Source organism: Mandrillus leucophaeus, unplaced genomic scaffold (genome assembly GCF_000951045.1).
Source record: "Mandrillus leucophaeus isolate KB7577 unplaced genomic scaffold, Mleu.le_1.0 Scaffold1075, whole genome shotgun sequence".
Taxonomy (NCBI): Eukaryota; Metazoa; Chordata; class Mammalia; order Primates; family Cercopithecidae; genus Mandrillus; species Mandrillus leucophaeus.
This window is the reverse complement of record NW_012098932.1, coordinates 507706-521517: the sequence shown is the minus strand read 5'-3', so window position 1 is coordinate 521517 and position 13812 is coordinate 507706. Positions and strand designations below refer to the sequence as shown.

The window sequence follows — 13812 nt, the reverse complement described above, 5'->3', positions numbered from 1 at the left end:
GCTGCTTGATCATGTCACTACTTCAGGTTTGAAGCTAGATTTGACCTCAGCATCCTTTTGTTTTTTAAAAACGTTAATGTTAAATTTTTAGTGGAGATGAGGTCTCACTATGTTGCTCAGTATGGTCTTCAACTCCTGAGCTCAAGCGATCCCCTCGCCTCAGCTTCCCAAACTGTTGAGATTATAGGCATGAGCCACTGTGTCTGGCCTCAGAATCTTTTTCAACATATTGCCCAAGGGAGCTATTACCAGTCAATCACAGGTCCACAAAACAAAGTTCTTTTTTAGTCTTTCCTTACTGTTAAATTAATCTGCATTAAGAGATTATGCATTTACTTACAAGTTTAGGATCTATTAAATTTGTATTCCTGTAGCTGACCTCAAAGTACAGTATATAAGACTTAGTTTATGTTCTCAGCAGGTTTACTTTCCTGTGGGTCAAATAGACATACACACAATTAGAAGACAAACTCAGCTATATTATTGCTGTGAAGAGAATAGAGAGTGATGTAAGATTAATTTTAACTGGAAATGTTGGTGGATGTGGTGATTTTGAACTTTGAGGATAGAATCTTCCAAGTGGTCTTTAGCAAAGGCATAGAAGATAGAAAATATAGGATGGATTTTGGGGAATGACAAGTAACATATCTTGACTTAAGTATATAACAAGGGTAAGGTAGAACCAAATAGCGTAGCTTGCTCCCTGTACAATGAGTTTTGGGTTTTATTTTGTTGTTCCTAGTCTCACAGATGGTTTTTAATCAGTAGAATGACGTGATCCAGGTCTGTGCTTTAAGAAGATAAATGCTGACAGTTTGAATAGAAGTAAGGTTGGAATCTTGACATAAATGTAGGAATCCTTGGTAATAGTACAGGAAGAAATGATGAGGATAAGAACTAAGATTGTGGAATGGAAGTGGTGAATTTAGAATAAATTTTAAAGGTAAAATTAATGTGATTCCTATAGGATTAAATTATCCCTAGAGGCTCCAGCATTTCTTTGGAAGGATATCCAGTTATTTCCTTTGTATATTCCAAGTTTAAAAACATTTTTAAAGGTGATTTTTTTCTCTACTTGTATTTCTGGAGAATTATTTCTTTATCCTTGATATTTCATTAACTTAACTAGGATATGTATTTGCATCTGTGATTTGGTATATTTTTTCTTTCCTTCCATAGATTTTTTTCACCTTTATTTTAGGGATATTTTCTATTATGTCCTCCTGCCTTTTATCTTCCATTTAATTAGTTACTCTACTTCAGAGATACTAATTATCTTTCTGTTTAGCCTTTGTCCTACATTTTCTTTCTCATTCTTTTGATATCTTTGTCTTTTTTTTTCTCCTCAATACTTTTTTTTTTTTTTTTTTTGATACAGGGTCTCACTCTTTCAGCCAGGCTGGCGTGCAGTGGCTTGATCACAGCTCACTGCAGCCTCGACCTCGTGGGCTCAGTTGATCTTCCCACTTTAGCCTCCTGAGTAGCTGGGACAACAGGTGTGCACCACCATGGCTGGCTAATTCTTGTAGTTTTTGTAGAGATGAGGTTTCTCCATGTTGTCCAGGCTGGTCTCGCACTCCTGGTCTCAAGTTATCCACCCACCTCAGCCTCCTTAATATGCTCTTGTTACCTTAAGATTTTTCTCCTTGTCATTTGTTTAAGTCTTTGGTTCTTTTTCTTGCTTTGTTTTTTTTTTTTTTTTCAAATTCATTGTTCTTCTTAATTGGTTTCCTTAACGCTGAAGCCTTTTTTTCAATTTACCTGTTTTGTCTTTTCATCTTTGGGCTTTTGTTTCATTAGATGCATGTTCTTATTAGGTTGTTCTGTGTTACAAGAAACTGTTTATATGATTGTATGGCCATTTCTTTTTGTCTTGCTCAGGCTTAATTTGGATACCTAGGTCAAGTACTTTGCTTTTGCCCTTCTGTGGCCCTATGCTTTCCCATCTCCTTAGATTGTGTTAAACGTCCTATACGTGTCTCATTTCATACTGCTGAGGGTATAGTACCTTTCTATGGGCTTCAGATCCTTCCCTCAACTCAGTATAGGGCCTTAGAAGTTGACAGATCTGATGATGCCTCTGCCTAGGTTTGGAAGCCTCTGTGCTCAGGATATTTTTCCTCAGCTTTTCTAGGGCATGACAAATCAAATATTTCTTTCCAAACTAGAGGTGTTTCTTAAACTTTTCAAGTTTTTTAGTTCACATTTCTTTCTCACTACTGCTTCCAGGCAGTAATCAGGCTAGTCATACTGTACCATACAGAATTTTTTTCTGTCCACCACTTTTTAAAGTTTATAGGTTCTTAGTTTAAATAGCTTTTTGTATTACACTATGTAGGTGGTGGGTTTTCCGCTAAAAAATCACATGCACACAAATATATATATATTTATATATTTATATCTTTTATTAGTTGTTGGTAACAGGACATTCTTTAGTCTTTTTTCACTCTATACTTGAACATTTGTGTGATTTTCTAAATATTTACTTTTGACATAATTAATAACATGTGTAATAGGAACTCTACTTCTTAGGCCAGGGTTGACTTGGAATCAGTTGTTTTAAAAATTAAAAATATTGGTCTGGTGCGGTGGCTCATGCCTGTAATCCCAGCATTCTGGGAGGCCGAGATGAGTGGATCACCTGAGGTCAAGAGTTTGAGATCAGCCTGGCCAACATGGTGAAATCCTGTCTCTACTAAAAAATAGAAAAAATTAGCCTGGCATGATGGCGGGCATCTATAATCCCAGCTACTCGGGAGGCTGAAGCAGGAGAATTGCTTGAACCCATTAGGTAGAGGTTGCAGTGAGCCGAGATCATGCCATTGCATTCCAGCCTGGGTGACAGAGAGGGACTCCATCTCAACAACAATTACAACAAAAATTTTAAAAATTTAGCTGGGTGCAGTGGCTTATGCCTGTAATCTCACTACTTTGAGAAGCCAAGGTGGGAGGATTGCGTGAGCCCAGGAATCCCAGACCAGCCTGGGCAATATAGCAAGGCCTCCACCTTTATAAAAAGTAAAAATAAATTAGTTGGCCATGGTGGTGTGCACCTATAGTCAGTCCTGGCTGCTTGGAAGGCTGAGGTAGGAAGATCGCTTGAGCCCAGGAGTTTGAGGCTGCAGTGATCTGTGATTGCACCACTGCACTCTAGCTGGGTGACAGAGCAAGACCATGTCTCTTAAAAAAAAATACAGTGTCATACACTATATTAAAAAATCAGTATCCCTAAGGCATTTTTAAAGTTGCATTTTCACTTGTTAGTGTTTTTACAGAATTCTTATATAATTACAGTGAACATATTGTGACCATATATTTGTTAATATTAGGACAAACATTTTAATATGTCTGGCTCATCTTTATAATCTCATCACATGATGTATCATGATTCATTAAAAAGTTACTCATAGAAGACATTAGTGGTTTCTAGTTTTATGCTCTTTTGTGTGCATTGAACCTTTTCATTTTTGTAGTTTTGTGTTATATTTAAAATAAATACAAGCTTTGCACGGTGGCTTATGCCTCTGATCCCAGCACTTTGGGAGGCCAAGGTGGGAGGATCACTTGAGGCCAAGGCAAGAGGATCACTTGAGGGTAGGAGTTCGAGACCAGCCTAGGGAATATAGCGAAACTCTGTCTCTACAAAAAATTTTTTTAAAAAATTAGCTGTGTGTAATGCTGTGTGCCTTTAGTCCCAGCTACTTGAGAGGCTAAGGTGGAAGGATCACTTGAGCCAGGGAGGGGGAGGCTGCAGTGAGCCATGATCGTGCCACTGCACTCCAGCCTGGGTGACAGAGCAAGATCCTGTCTCAATAAAATAAAATAAAAATTGTGTAAAATTGAGATTAATGGACAAATCAACTTTATTAAATCTTTACACTTCTCACCCTGGCACTGTCATTTGTATTTATGTTACCAGATGGAAATTCTTTGGAGATAGTTGTCTAAAATGACAGCTTATTACTCAACCCTTAATACCAAAAGAATTGTTTGATGCCATTATATTCTTCACCTACATACTTCTCATGGCTTTAGTAATTAAGGTTTTTCAAATGTCTTCTAGCTTTTATAAAATCATGTATTTTTAAAAAAATATATTCTTTAATTACCTTTTATTTCACGGGCTTTAAGGGAACAGGTGATTTTTGGCTGCATGAATGAATTGTGTAGTGGTGAAGTCTGAGATTTTAGTGCACATGCCACCCGAATAGTGTGTAGCACCCTACTACATTGTGTAGTTTTAAAAAATCTCTCACATCATCCCCCCTTCTGAGTTTGCAATGTCCATTCTACCTCGCTGTATGCCTTTGCATACCCATAACTTAGTTCCCAATTATAAGTAAGAACATATGGTATTTGGTTTTTCATTCCTGAATTACTTCAGAATAATGGCCTCTATCTCTATCCACATTGCTTCAGAAGATATTATTTCATTCTTTTTTATGGCTGAGTAGTATTCCATGGTGTATTTTCTTAATTCACTCATCGGTTGGTGGGTACTTAGGTTGGTTCCCCATCTGGCAATTGTGAATTTTTCTGTGATAAACATACATATGCAGGTTTAAAAATTTTTTTTTTTAAATTTTTATACAGTTTTCCTTTGGGTAGATACCCAGTGGTGAGATTGCTGGATCAAATGGTAGATTTAGTTCTTTGAGAAATCTCCATACTGTTTCCCATAGAGGTGATATTAATTTACATTGCCACCAGCAGTACCTAAATGTTCCCTTTTCGTCACATCTGTGCCAATATCTATTGTTTTTTGGCTTTTTAATAGCCATTCTGGCTGGGATAAAGTGATACCTCATTGTGGTTTTAATTTGCATGTCCCTGATGATTAGTGATGTTGAGCATTTTTTTCATGTTTCTTGGTCATTGTATACCTTCTTTTGGAAAAATGTTTATTGATGTCATTTGTCCACTTTTTGATGGGATTATTTTTTTCCTTGCAGATTAGTTGGAGTTCCTTATAGATTCTGGATATTAATCTTTTGTTAGATGAATAGTTTGCAAATATTTTCTCCTATTCTGTGGGCTGTTTACTCTGTTTATTTTTTGCTGAGCAGAAGCTTTTTAGTTAATTAGGTCCCATTTATTTTTTTTGTTGCATTTGCTTTTGGTGTCTCAGTCATAAATTCTTTGCCTAGACCGATATCCATAAGTGTTTCTCCTAGGTTTTCTTCTAGCATTTTTATGGTTTCATGCCTTAGATTTAAGTCTTAAATCCATCTTGGGTTGATTTTTGTATATGGTAAGAGATAGGGATCCAATTTCATTCTTCTACATGTGGCTATCCAGTTTTCCTGGCAACATTTATTGAATAAGGTGTTCTTTTCCCGATTTTCATTATATATGCTTTGTCAAAGGTCAGTTGATTGTATTTGGCTTTATTTCTGGGTTCTCTACTCTGTTCCTTTGCTCTATGAATGTACTTTTATACTAGTACCATGCTGTTTTTGTTACTATAGTAGCCTTGTAGTATAATTCGAAGTTGAGTAATGTGATGCCTCCAGATTTGGTTTTTTGTTTAAGATTGCTTTTTGGTTCCATATGAATTTTAGGATTGTTTTGTCTAATTCTGTGAAAAATGATGTTGGTATTTTGATACAAATTGCATTGAATCTGTGGACTGCTTTGGGCAGCATGATCATTTTCATGATACGGATTCCTCTAATGCATGAGTGTGGGATGTATTTCCATTCGTTTGCATTGTCTGTGATTTCTTTCTGAAGTGTTTTACACTTCTCCTTGTAGAGATCTTTTACTTCCTTGGTTAAGTGTACTCCTAGGTATTTTATTTTATTTTTTTGCAGCTATGGTCAAAGGGATTGAGTTCTTGATTCTCAGCTTAGTCGTTGTTGGTGTGCTACTGATTTGTGTACTTTGATTTTGCAACCTATACTTTACTGGATTTATCAAATCTAGGAATCTTTTGGAGGAGTTCGTAGAATTTTCTAGATATGTAATCATATCATTGGCAAACGGAGATAGTTTGACTTCTTCTTTTCCATTCTGAATGCCCTTTATTTCATTCTCTTGCCTGAGTGCACTGGCTGTGGCTTTCCGTATGTTCTTATTTTTAAAGGACAGACTTTTACCCAAAACGAAAAAATTATTTGAATTGGAAAATTGGAAGAAGTACTCTGAAAGTATTATTTTTTACATAGTCAAATTTGGTAGTTTAATTTTATTATTTCTGGATTTTGCTGTCATTCATAGCATATGTTTATAAAAGTTTATAAAAATGTTCTTTATTTTCTTCCACCATAAAGTTATTAATTTAATTAGTGCATTCAGTATTTGCCAGGAGTTCTGTAGGAATCATGAGTAACTTCTGGGCTTTTCTGCATATAAAAGTGTAAGTATCATATTATGTAATAATTCATGTAATTATCCTTATTTAGGAATGTTTAATCTGCTGCTTTTTTCTCTTCACAGATTCTGTCAGCTTTTAAGAACAAATGCACCTTATAGCTCATGGAAGAAAAAACACAAATCAAGACGTTTTTGGGTTCCAAGTTGCCAAAGTATGGAACAAAATCTGTAAGAAGTACATTGCAGCCGATGCCAAATGGGACACCTGTTAATTTATTAGGAACTTCCAAGAATAGTAATGTCAAAAGTTACATCAAAAATAATGGCTCTGATTGTCCATCATCTCATTCATTTAATTGGAGAAAAGCAAATAAATATCAACCTTGTGCACAAGGTGCTGGAGAGCCTAACAATACTCAAAATTCACATGATAAAATAATTGATCCTGGAAAACATGTTCCTACTCAAGGAATATTTGATAAAAATGGGATGAAGGGAGGTTTGAAAAGTGTTTCTTTATTCACATCAAAGTTAGCAAAGCCATCCACTATGTTTGTGTCATCTACAGAGGAGTTAAACCAAAAGTCTTTTTCTGGACCATCAAATTTGGGTAAATTCACCAAAGGCACATTATTAGGAAGGACTTCATATTCTTCGGTCAATACTCCAAAATCACAGTTGAATGGATTTTATGGAAACCGGTCGGCTGGTAGCATGCAAAGGCCTAGAGCAAACTCCTGTGCCACCAGAAGCAGTTCTGGAGAAAGCTTAGCTCAATCCCCAGACAGTAGTAAATCTGTTAATTGTGAAAAAATGGTAAGATCACAGAGTTTTTCACATTCCGTTCAGAATTCATTCCTTCCACCTTCATCTATAACCAGATCACATTCCTTTAATAGAGCTGTGGATCTTACAAAGCCTTATCAGAATCAACAGCTATCCATTAGAGTGCCTCTACGGTCAAGTATGCTAACAAGAAATTCCCGGCAGTCTGAAGTACTCAATGGGAATGAACATTTGGGGTATGGATTTAATAGGCCTTATGCTGCTGGTGGAAAGAAGTTGGCTTTACCAAATGGCCCCGGTGTAACTTCTACTTTAGGTTATAGAATGGTTCATCCCTCTCTACTGAAATCTAGCCGATCTCCATTTTCTGGGACTATCACAGTTGATGGAAATAAAAACTCACCTGTTGACACATGTGTAGAGGAAGATGCTACAGTTTTGGCTAAGGACAGAGCTACTAATAAGGACCAAGAACTGATTGAAAATGAAAGTTATAGAACAAAAAACAACCAGACTGTGAAACATGATGCTAAAAGTAGATACCTGAGTGATGATGTGGATGACATTTCCTTGTCGTCTTTGTCATCTTCTGATAAGAATGATTTAAGTGAAGACTTTAGTGATGATTTTATAGATATAGAAGACTCCAATAGAACTAGAATAACTCCAGAGGAAATGTGTCTCAAAGAAGAAAAACATGAAAATGTGCCACCACAGGATATATTTGATTCCCCCAAGGAAAATGAAAAAGTCTTCAATAAAACTGATGAATGGATAGATATAAGTGTCTCTGGTAAATATTACTAACCTTAAGTTTTTTTGCTTTCTTTTAGGTAATATAACTGAACTTATATTTAGGATTATCTTCAGATAGATTTCAAGATATTATCAGTTTCACGGAGGGATGGATCTAGACAAAATTGGGGTGGGGCAACATTTATTTTCCTGTGACTTCCATACCCCATTTTTCACCCTATCCAAGACAATATTAATAACATTTGTTGTTATTAATTATAACATTTGTTGTTCTTTGGCTATTATACACAGCCTATTCCTGCTTAGTATAGACAGTGCTTCTAAATGACTTTTCCCCTACTTACCTCAACCAGCGTGGTATGCCATTAAACAAACCATCTCTTCTCTTAGGGTAGCATTTCATTGCTATTTGTTAAGAGTAAAGCTGTACCAAAGGGGAAATTAGATAATATAGGTTATGTCTAATCTGATGGATTTTTTTATCTTAGGAAATTTTTCTTGTTTAGCAATTTTTGTAGATGCGCTTCCTGAGAGAGGTTTATTTATTTATTAAACTGAAGAAAGTGAAATAATACCTGTTAAATATTTCCTCTTATGTTTGATTATCCTGTTACTAAATGCTGGAGAAAATGTATTTGGTATTTGTACACCCATATACCTGAATAAAGAACAACTAAAGGGATTAGACATAGACATGTGGTATAATGAGGGGACTAGAGCATGCATAGAGATGCATGTACAAACCCTTGATTATCTATAGGTCTTCTAAAAGAGACTACTGGAACAAGTTTATTTCCTTTTAGGGAGGCAATTATGAGTACCCTACATTATTTAATCTCTGAAGTTAAATAGTGTACACAGAGGAAAAGGAGTTTCCTGGCCAGTGTTTAAATATCTTGGGAAATATTATAGGAATATGAAGGTTTATTTACATTTTTGGAAATATTACAGAAGTGAAAGATGACTAAATGAATTTTCTTTTCATCTATTAGAAAATATTTCAGTAGGTTATTTTAAAGATTTTGCCTCTTGATGTTTTACTGCTTAGGATATAGAAAGTGCTGCAGTTATGAGTGCTTTTTTTGAGCCAGCTTTTTGGCTATGACATTCCAGATTATTAGCACTTATATTTTTAGGACATGAGAAACAATTATATTTTTGTGACTCAATAACCTTTTTTCTCTTGAAGACAGGAGTGAATGTACAAAACATACTTCTGGGAATAATTTGGTTTCACCAGATACAGACTACAGAGCTGGTTCTTCGTTTGAACTATCTCCATCTGATAGCTCTGATGGAACATACATGTGGGATGAAGAAGGCTTGGAACCCATTGGAAATGTCCATCCGGTTGGGAGCTATGAGTCTTCTGAAATGAACAGCATAGTATGTATGGATTTATATACTCTTGGAATATTTTGTTTACCCTACTATAGAGAGACTTGTGATATGATTGATTTTTTAAAAAATTTATGAATTAACTTTACTGCTTTGAGAAATGGGAATTCATATTTGTTAAGAGCCTATAAAATATCTGACTCTAATGTGAAATAAAGCATGGAGAATGTATGACATTTGACGTAAATATACTCAACATGTGTACATACATATTCATCATACATATGTGCATATTAGTAGGTTAATCTATGCCAGTGGTTCTCAAAGATGGGGGGAGGAGGTCAAAGACTGGAGGTGGTTTTGGTTGTCATATTGATGAGTGCTTCTTGGCATCTGGTGGGTAGATGCCAGGGATGTTGTTTAACATCCCACAGTGCACAAGACAGAGACCACAATGAATTATCTAGCCTAAGATGGCAGTAGTGCTGCTGTTGAGAAACCTTGGTCTATGCTATACTGAGGTAACACTGAAGTGCCAACTCTGAATGGGATAATACCAGTATATTTTTTTACTCTTAGAAAGTCTGTTGTGGGTCTGGACAGCTCTCTAGGGCAGCTGTCTTTAGTGATCTAAACTGCTTTGATTTTGGGGCTTGACCATCTTTTGAGGTCCCTTCTTGTCACTATGGCAGAGGAAGAGAGTGCCAGAGTGTCTCACACATATAATTACTTGCATTGGCCTGCAGGCAACACTTGGCACTTCCATTCATGATCTGTTGACCAGAACTAATCATGTGGTCCCACCTAAGTACTAAAGGGTTGGGAAGTGTAATCTTCGTGTGTGCCTGGAAGGCAAGGGAACCAGGTATGAGCAAGTGTTAGAAGACCTGCCATGAATTTATATGTGTAAATTTTAAGAAACATGGCAAGTAATGTGGATAATATACTGTATGGGTAAACTGTAACTGGTATGTTTGAAGTGACTCATTGCAGTTATTCAGTATATAAAATATTATTTTCCAGTAGTTGTATGGGAAAATTGGTAGTCTTTGTGGATATATTAAATTCCAAGTGGATTTCAGGCAGTGTAATTTTCTATACTCCTGTAAACCTTTTACTTAAGCCGTTGTTACCAGAGGCTTAAATTGCACAAACATTTTTTTAATGTCTATCAACACCTTGCATGCAAACATTTAATTTAGAGACAGTGTCTTCACTTCATTAGATAAAGGAGGCTCAGAAAAGATAACAGTTTAAGACCTTACATGCTGTCTTACTAGGCGTTTTAAGCAAATATGATTGAAGTGCAAATGAACATGGTGTCCAGCAGATGGCAGCAATAAACCACTTAGTACCTGACAGTTTTTAGAGGCTAACCATCTTCAGTTCATTGTTCCTGTAACTAATCCCAAAATAGCTTTCTCTAAAATATTGCAGACTGCATCTGGATTGACTGTTAGTCCTTAAGATCCCTGAGTTTCCTCCTTGTTCAGTAGGTTTCTGTATATGGTATGGGAAGCAACAAAAACATTCATTCTGTGCTTTGGAACAAGATGGTGTTTCTGTCTTTCTCTTCTGATCTAAGGAGAAGATAAAGTCTGAGAAAGGATAGAAAATTGATGGCAAAAGTTGAGAACAGTGTGTTGAGTTCTTCTACAGTGATGTTGGATTTACCATTTTTGCTCTGAAGTTATGTGAATTTTTTGTTTTGTATAAATTTTAGGCATGTACCTGTTCAAAATGGTTTTTTTTTTTTTTTTTTTTTTTTTTTGGTGAATTGGACTTTCCATCATTACTTAGTGATCTTCTGTATCTCTAATTATGCTTTTTGTTTTCAGACTTCTTTTTTTCCAAATATTAATATACCTTACCAGTTTTATTTGTGTATTTTCCCTTCTTTTACTATCAGTCTTTTTTATATATAGCAAATAGTTTATTATTTTAAAATTTTCAATTTGTCTTTTTCTTTTGACTAGTGAGTTTAATCCTTTTATGTTTGCGTTTATTGTTATACTTGGACTTTATTTACTCTGCCATCTTACTATTTTTATTTAAATTGTCTTGCTTTTTTTTGTTTCTTTCTTTTTTTTTTCCCCCTAAAGTGGTTCAAAGTAGTATCTCTTACTTAACCCCCAAAGACCTTTAGCTTATTCTCACTTTTCTTGGTCTCTGCAACACTGCTTCTTCCAGTCCAGGTCAAGATAAGGAGCTTTCACTAGAATATACATCAACTGTGTCACTTCTAATGCAGTTTAATTCCACCCACTGTTCATTTCTGCTGAGATTGTTTTTCTAGTAAGTCTTCCTTTTTGAAAGAAACAGTGTGTTCATATACATTCTGGTGCAATCTGCTAATCATGTCAGGGATCCCAACAAATAGTTTGTAGACTGATTGCTTTTCATAACACCAGTCTAGAATCCTGGTTATTTATTTGTTTAAATGCTACCAGTATTATGCAGAGGTCTAAATTACATACAGTAAAATGCACAATTTTTCTGCAGACAGACCGGAGAATTTTGATAATATGGATGTATGTGTATGGATGATTATACATATGTGATGTATCTTAAAATCATCTTTCCCCCACTGTATTTCAGGGTCATCTTTGTCATAAATGAATGACTGCATATATAAATATTGCATAGACAAATATTTCTGTTTATTTTGTCAGTTATATGTTATTTTCATTTTTGTAGCTTTAAAATAAATTTTGCTGCCTGGTAGGGTAAGTCTTCCAGCTTTGTTTTTTCCCAAGATTTCCATAGCTCTTCTTAGTCTTTTGTATTTCCAATTAAATATTAGATTGAGCTTGTCAATTTCCAGAAAGGACCTGCAGGGATTTTGAATGGGATTGCATTGAATTTATAGATGAGTTTGGAGAGAATTGACATATTTATAATGGAGATATAGTCCTCCATTAATTTCATACTTTAGAAATACTTCTTGCTAATGTTTTGTACTTTTCTGAAAAATGTTACACATATTTGATTTTGACACTGTAAGTGGTACCATTTTTATAATTTTATGAGTTTTTGTTGTATATACAAATACACCTGATTTTTGTTTGTTGACTTTTCTAATAACCTTGTAAATTCATCTACTAGTTACAGTAATTTGCCTGTGGATGGTTTTGGAACTGGTATATACACTATATAATCATACCATTTGCAAAGTTGTCTCACCATCCCAGCGCTTGCCCTATTACACGAGTTAGGACCACCAACATAATGTTGAATTGAAATGGTGATAGAATTTCAGAGAGAAAACCTTAATAGTTCACCATTAAAGTTTTTGGGAGCTGAGAGGGAGTTTAATCAGAATATGGAAACTCTCTTTTATTTTGTTTGCTGAATTTTTGTTGCGAATGAATATTAAGTTTTACCAAATGCTTTCTCTACATCTGTTGAGATAATGAAATTTTTTTTGTGTTAGTGTGCTAGATTGCATGGCTTGATTTTCAAATAGTAAACTACCTTTCCATTCTTAGAATACATTCACTTGGTCATGATGTATTATCTTTTCAAATGTAGTTAAACTAGATTTTCTAATTTTTAAATTTTAAAATTATTTTTTAAAATTAATTAATTTTTTTTTTTTTTTTTTTGAGATGAAGTCTCGCTCTTATCACCCAGGCTGGAGTGCAGTGGTGTGATCTTGGCTCACTGCAGCCTCTGCCTCCCAGGTTCAAGCGTTTCTTCTGCCTCAGCCTCCCGAGTAGCTGAGATTACAGGTGCCTGCCACCATGCCTGGCTAAATTTTGTATTTTTAGTAGAGTCAGGGTTTCACCATGTTGGCCAGGCTGGTCTCGAACTCCTGACCTCAGGCGATCTGCCTGCCTCAGCCTCCCAAAATAGTGGGATTACTGGCATGAGCCACTGCGCCTGGCCTAAAAATTAATTTTTAGAAAAGAGATGGGGTCTTGCTATATTGTCCAGGCTGGCCTTGAACTCCTGGGCTGAAGTAATCCTCCCCCCACAGTCTCCCAAGTAGCTGGGACTACAGGTGCATGCCACCATACCCAGCTCTGCTAATAGTCTATGTTTTTGCATGTATGTTCATGAGTAAGATTGTTCTGCTCTGTAATTTTCTTGTTTTTCTTTCTGATGATGTTGCCATGTTTTGGATCAAGATCATGCTGACTTTATAATGAGTTGAGAAGTGTTTTCTTATTTTTCTGTCCTTTGAAAGAATTTGTGTACAACTAATGTGCTTATTCCTTAGGTATGTAAAAGAATTTGCCAGAATTCAGCCTTCTGGAACTGGAGTTTTCTTTATGAGAAAGTTTTTAGTAACAGTTTTAATTTTTAGATACTGGCATATTAAAATTTGTATGTTGGTTTTTGAAAATTTGTCCATTTCATCTAAACTTGTCATTTGTTGGTGAAAGTTGACTAGGATTATCCTTTTTAAAACATCTTTAGGGTCTTATAAGGACGTCTGCTTTTCATTCCTGATACTGGTAATTGGTGTTTCCTTTCTTTTTCTTCATTTCCAAGAACCAAATTTGGGCTTTGCTGATTTTTCCATATTGTGCTTATTTTCTGTTTTTATTGATTTTGGTTTATATCTTTATTTGCTTCCTTCTACTTTTCTTATTTTTTTTTAATTAATTAATT

General features: G+C 35.4%; 1 protein-coding gene across 3 annotated transcripts in view; it reads left to right on the top strand.

Moving 5' to 3' along the window:
* The first annotated feature begins 6438 nt into the window (after positions 1–6438).
* CCSER2 (coiled-coil serine-rich protein 2) overlaps positions 6439–13812 on the top strand; it is a 143431-nt gene continuing 136057 nt past the window's right edge. For 2 of the 3 annotated variants that reach the window (XM_011985769.1, XM_011985788.1), the window contains exons 1-2: positions 6439–7894; positions 9047–9243. In XM_011985769.1, the coding sequence (XP_011841159.1) occupies positions 6478–7894; positions 9047–9243 (1614 nt within the window). In that variant the 5' untranslated portion in view covers positions 6439–6477. The remainder of the gene's footprint in view (positions 7895–9046; positions 9244–13812) is intronic. The other variant, XM_011985780.1, reaches the window with a different exon arrangement.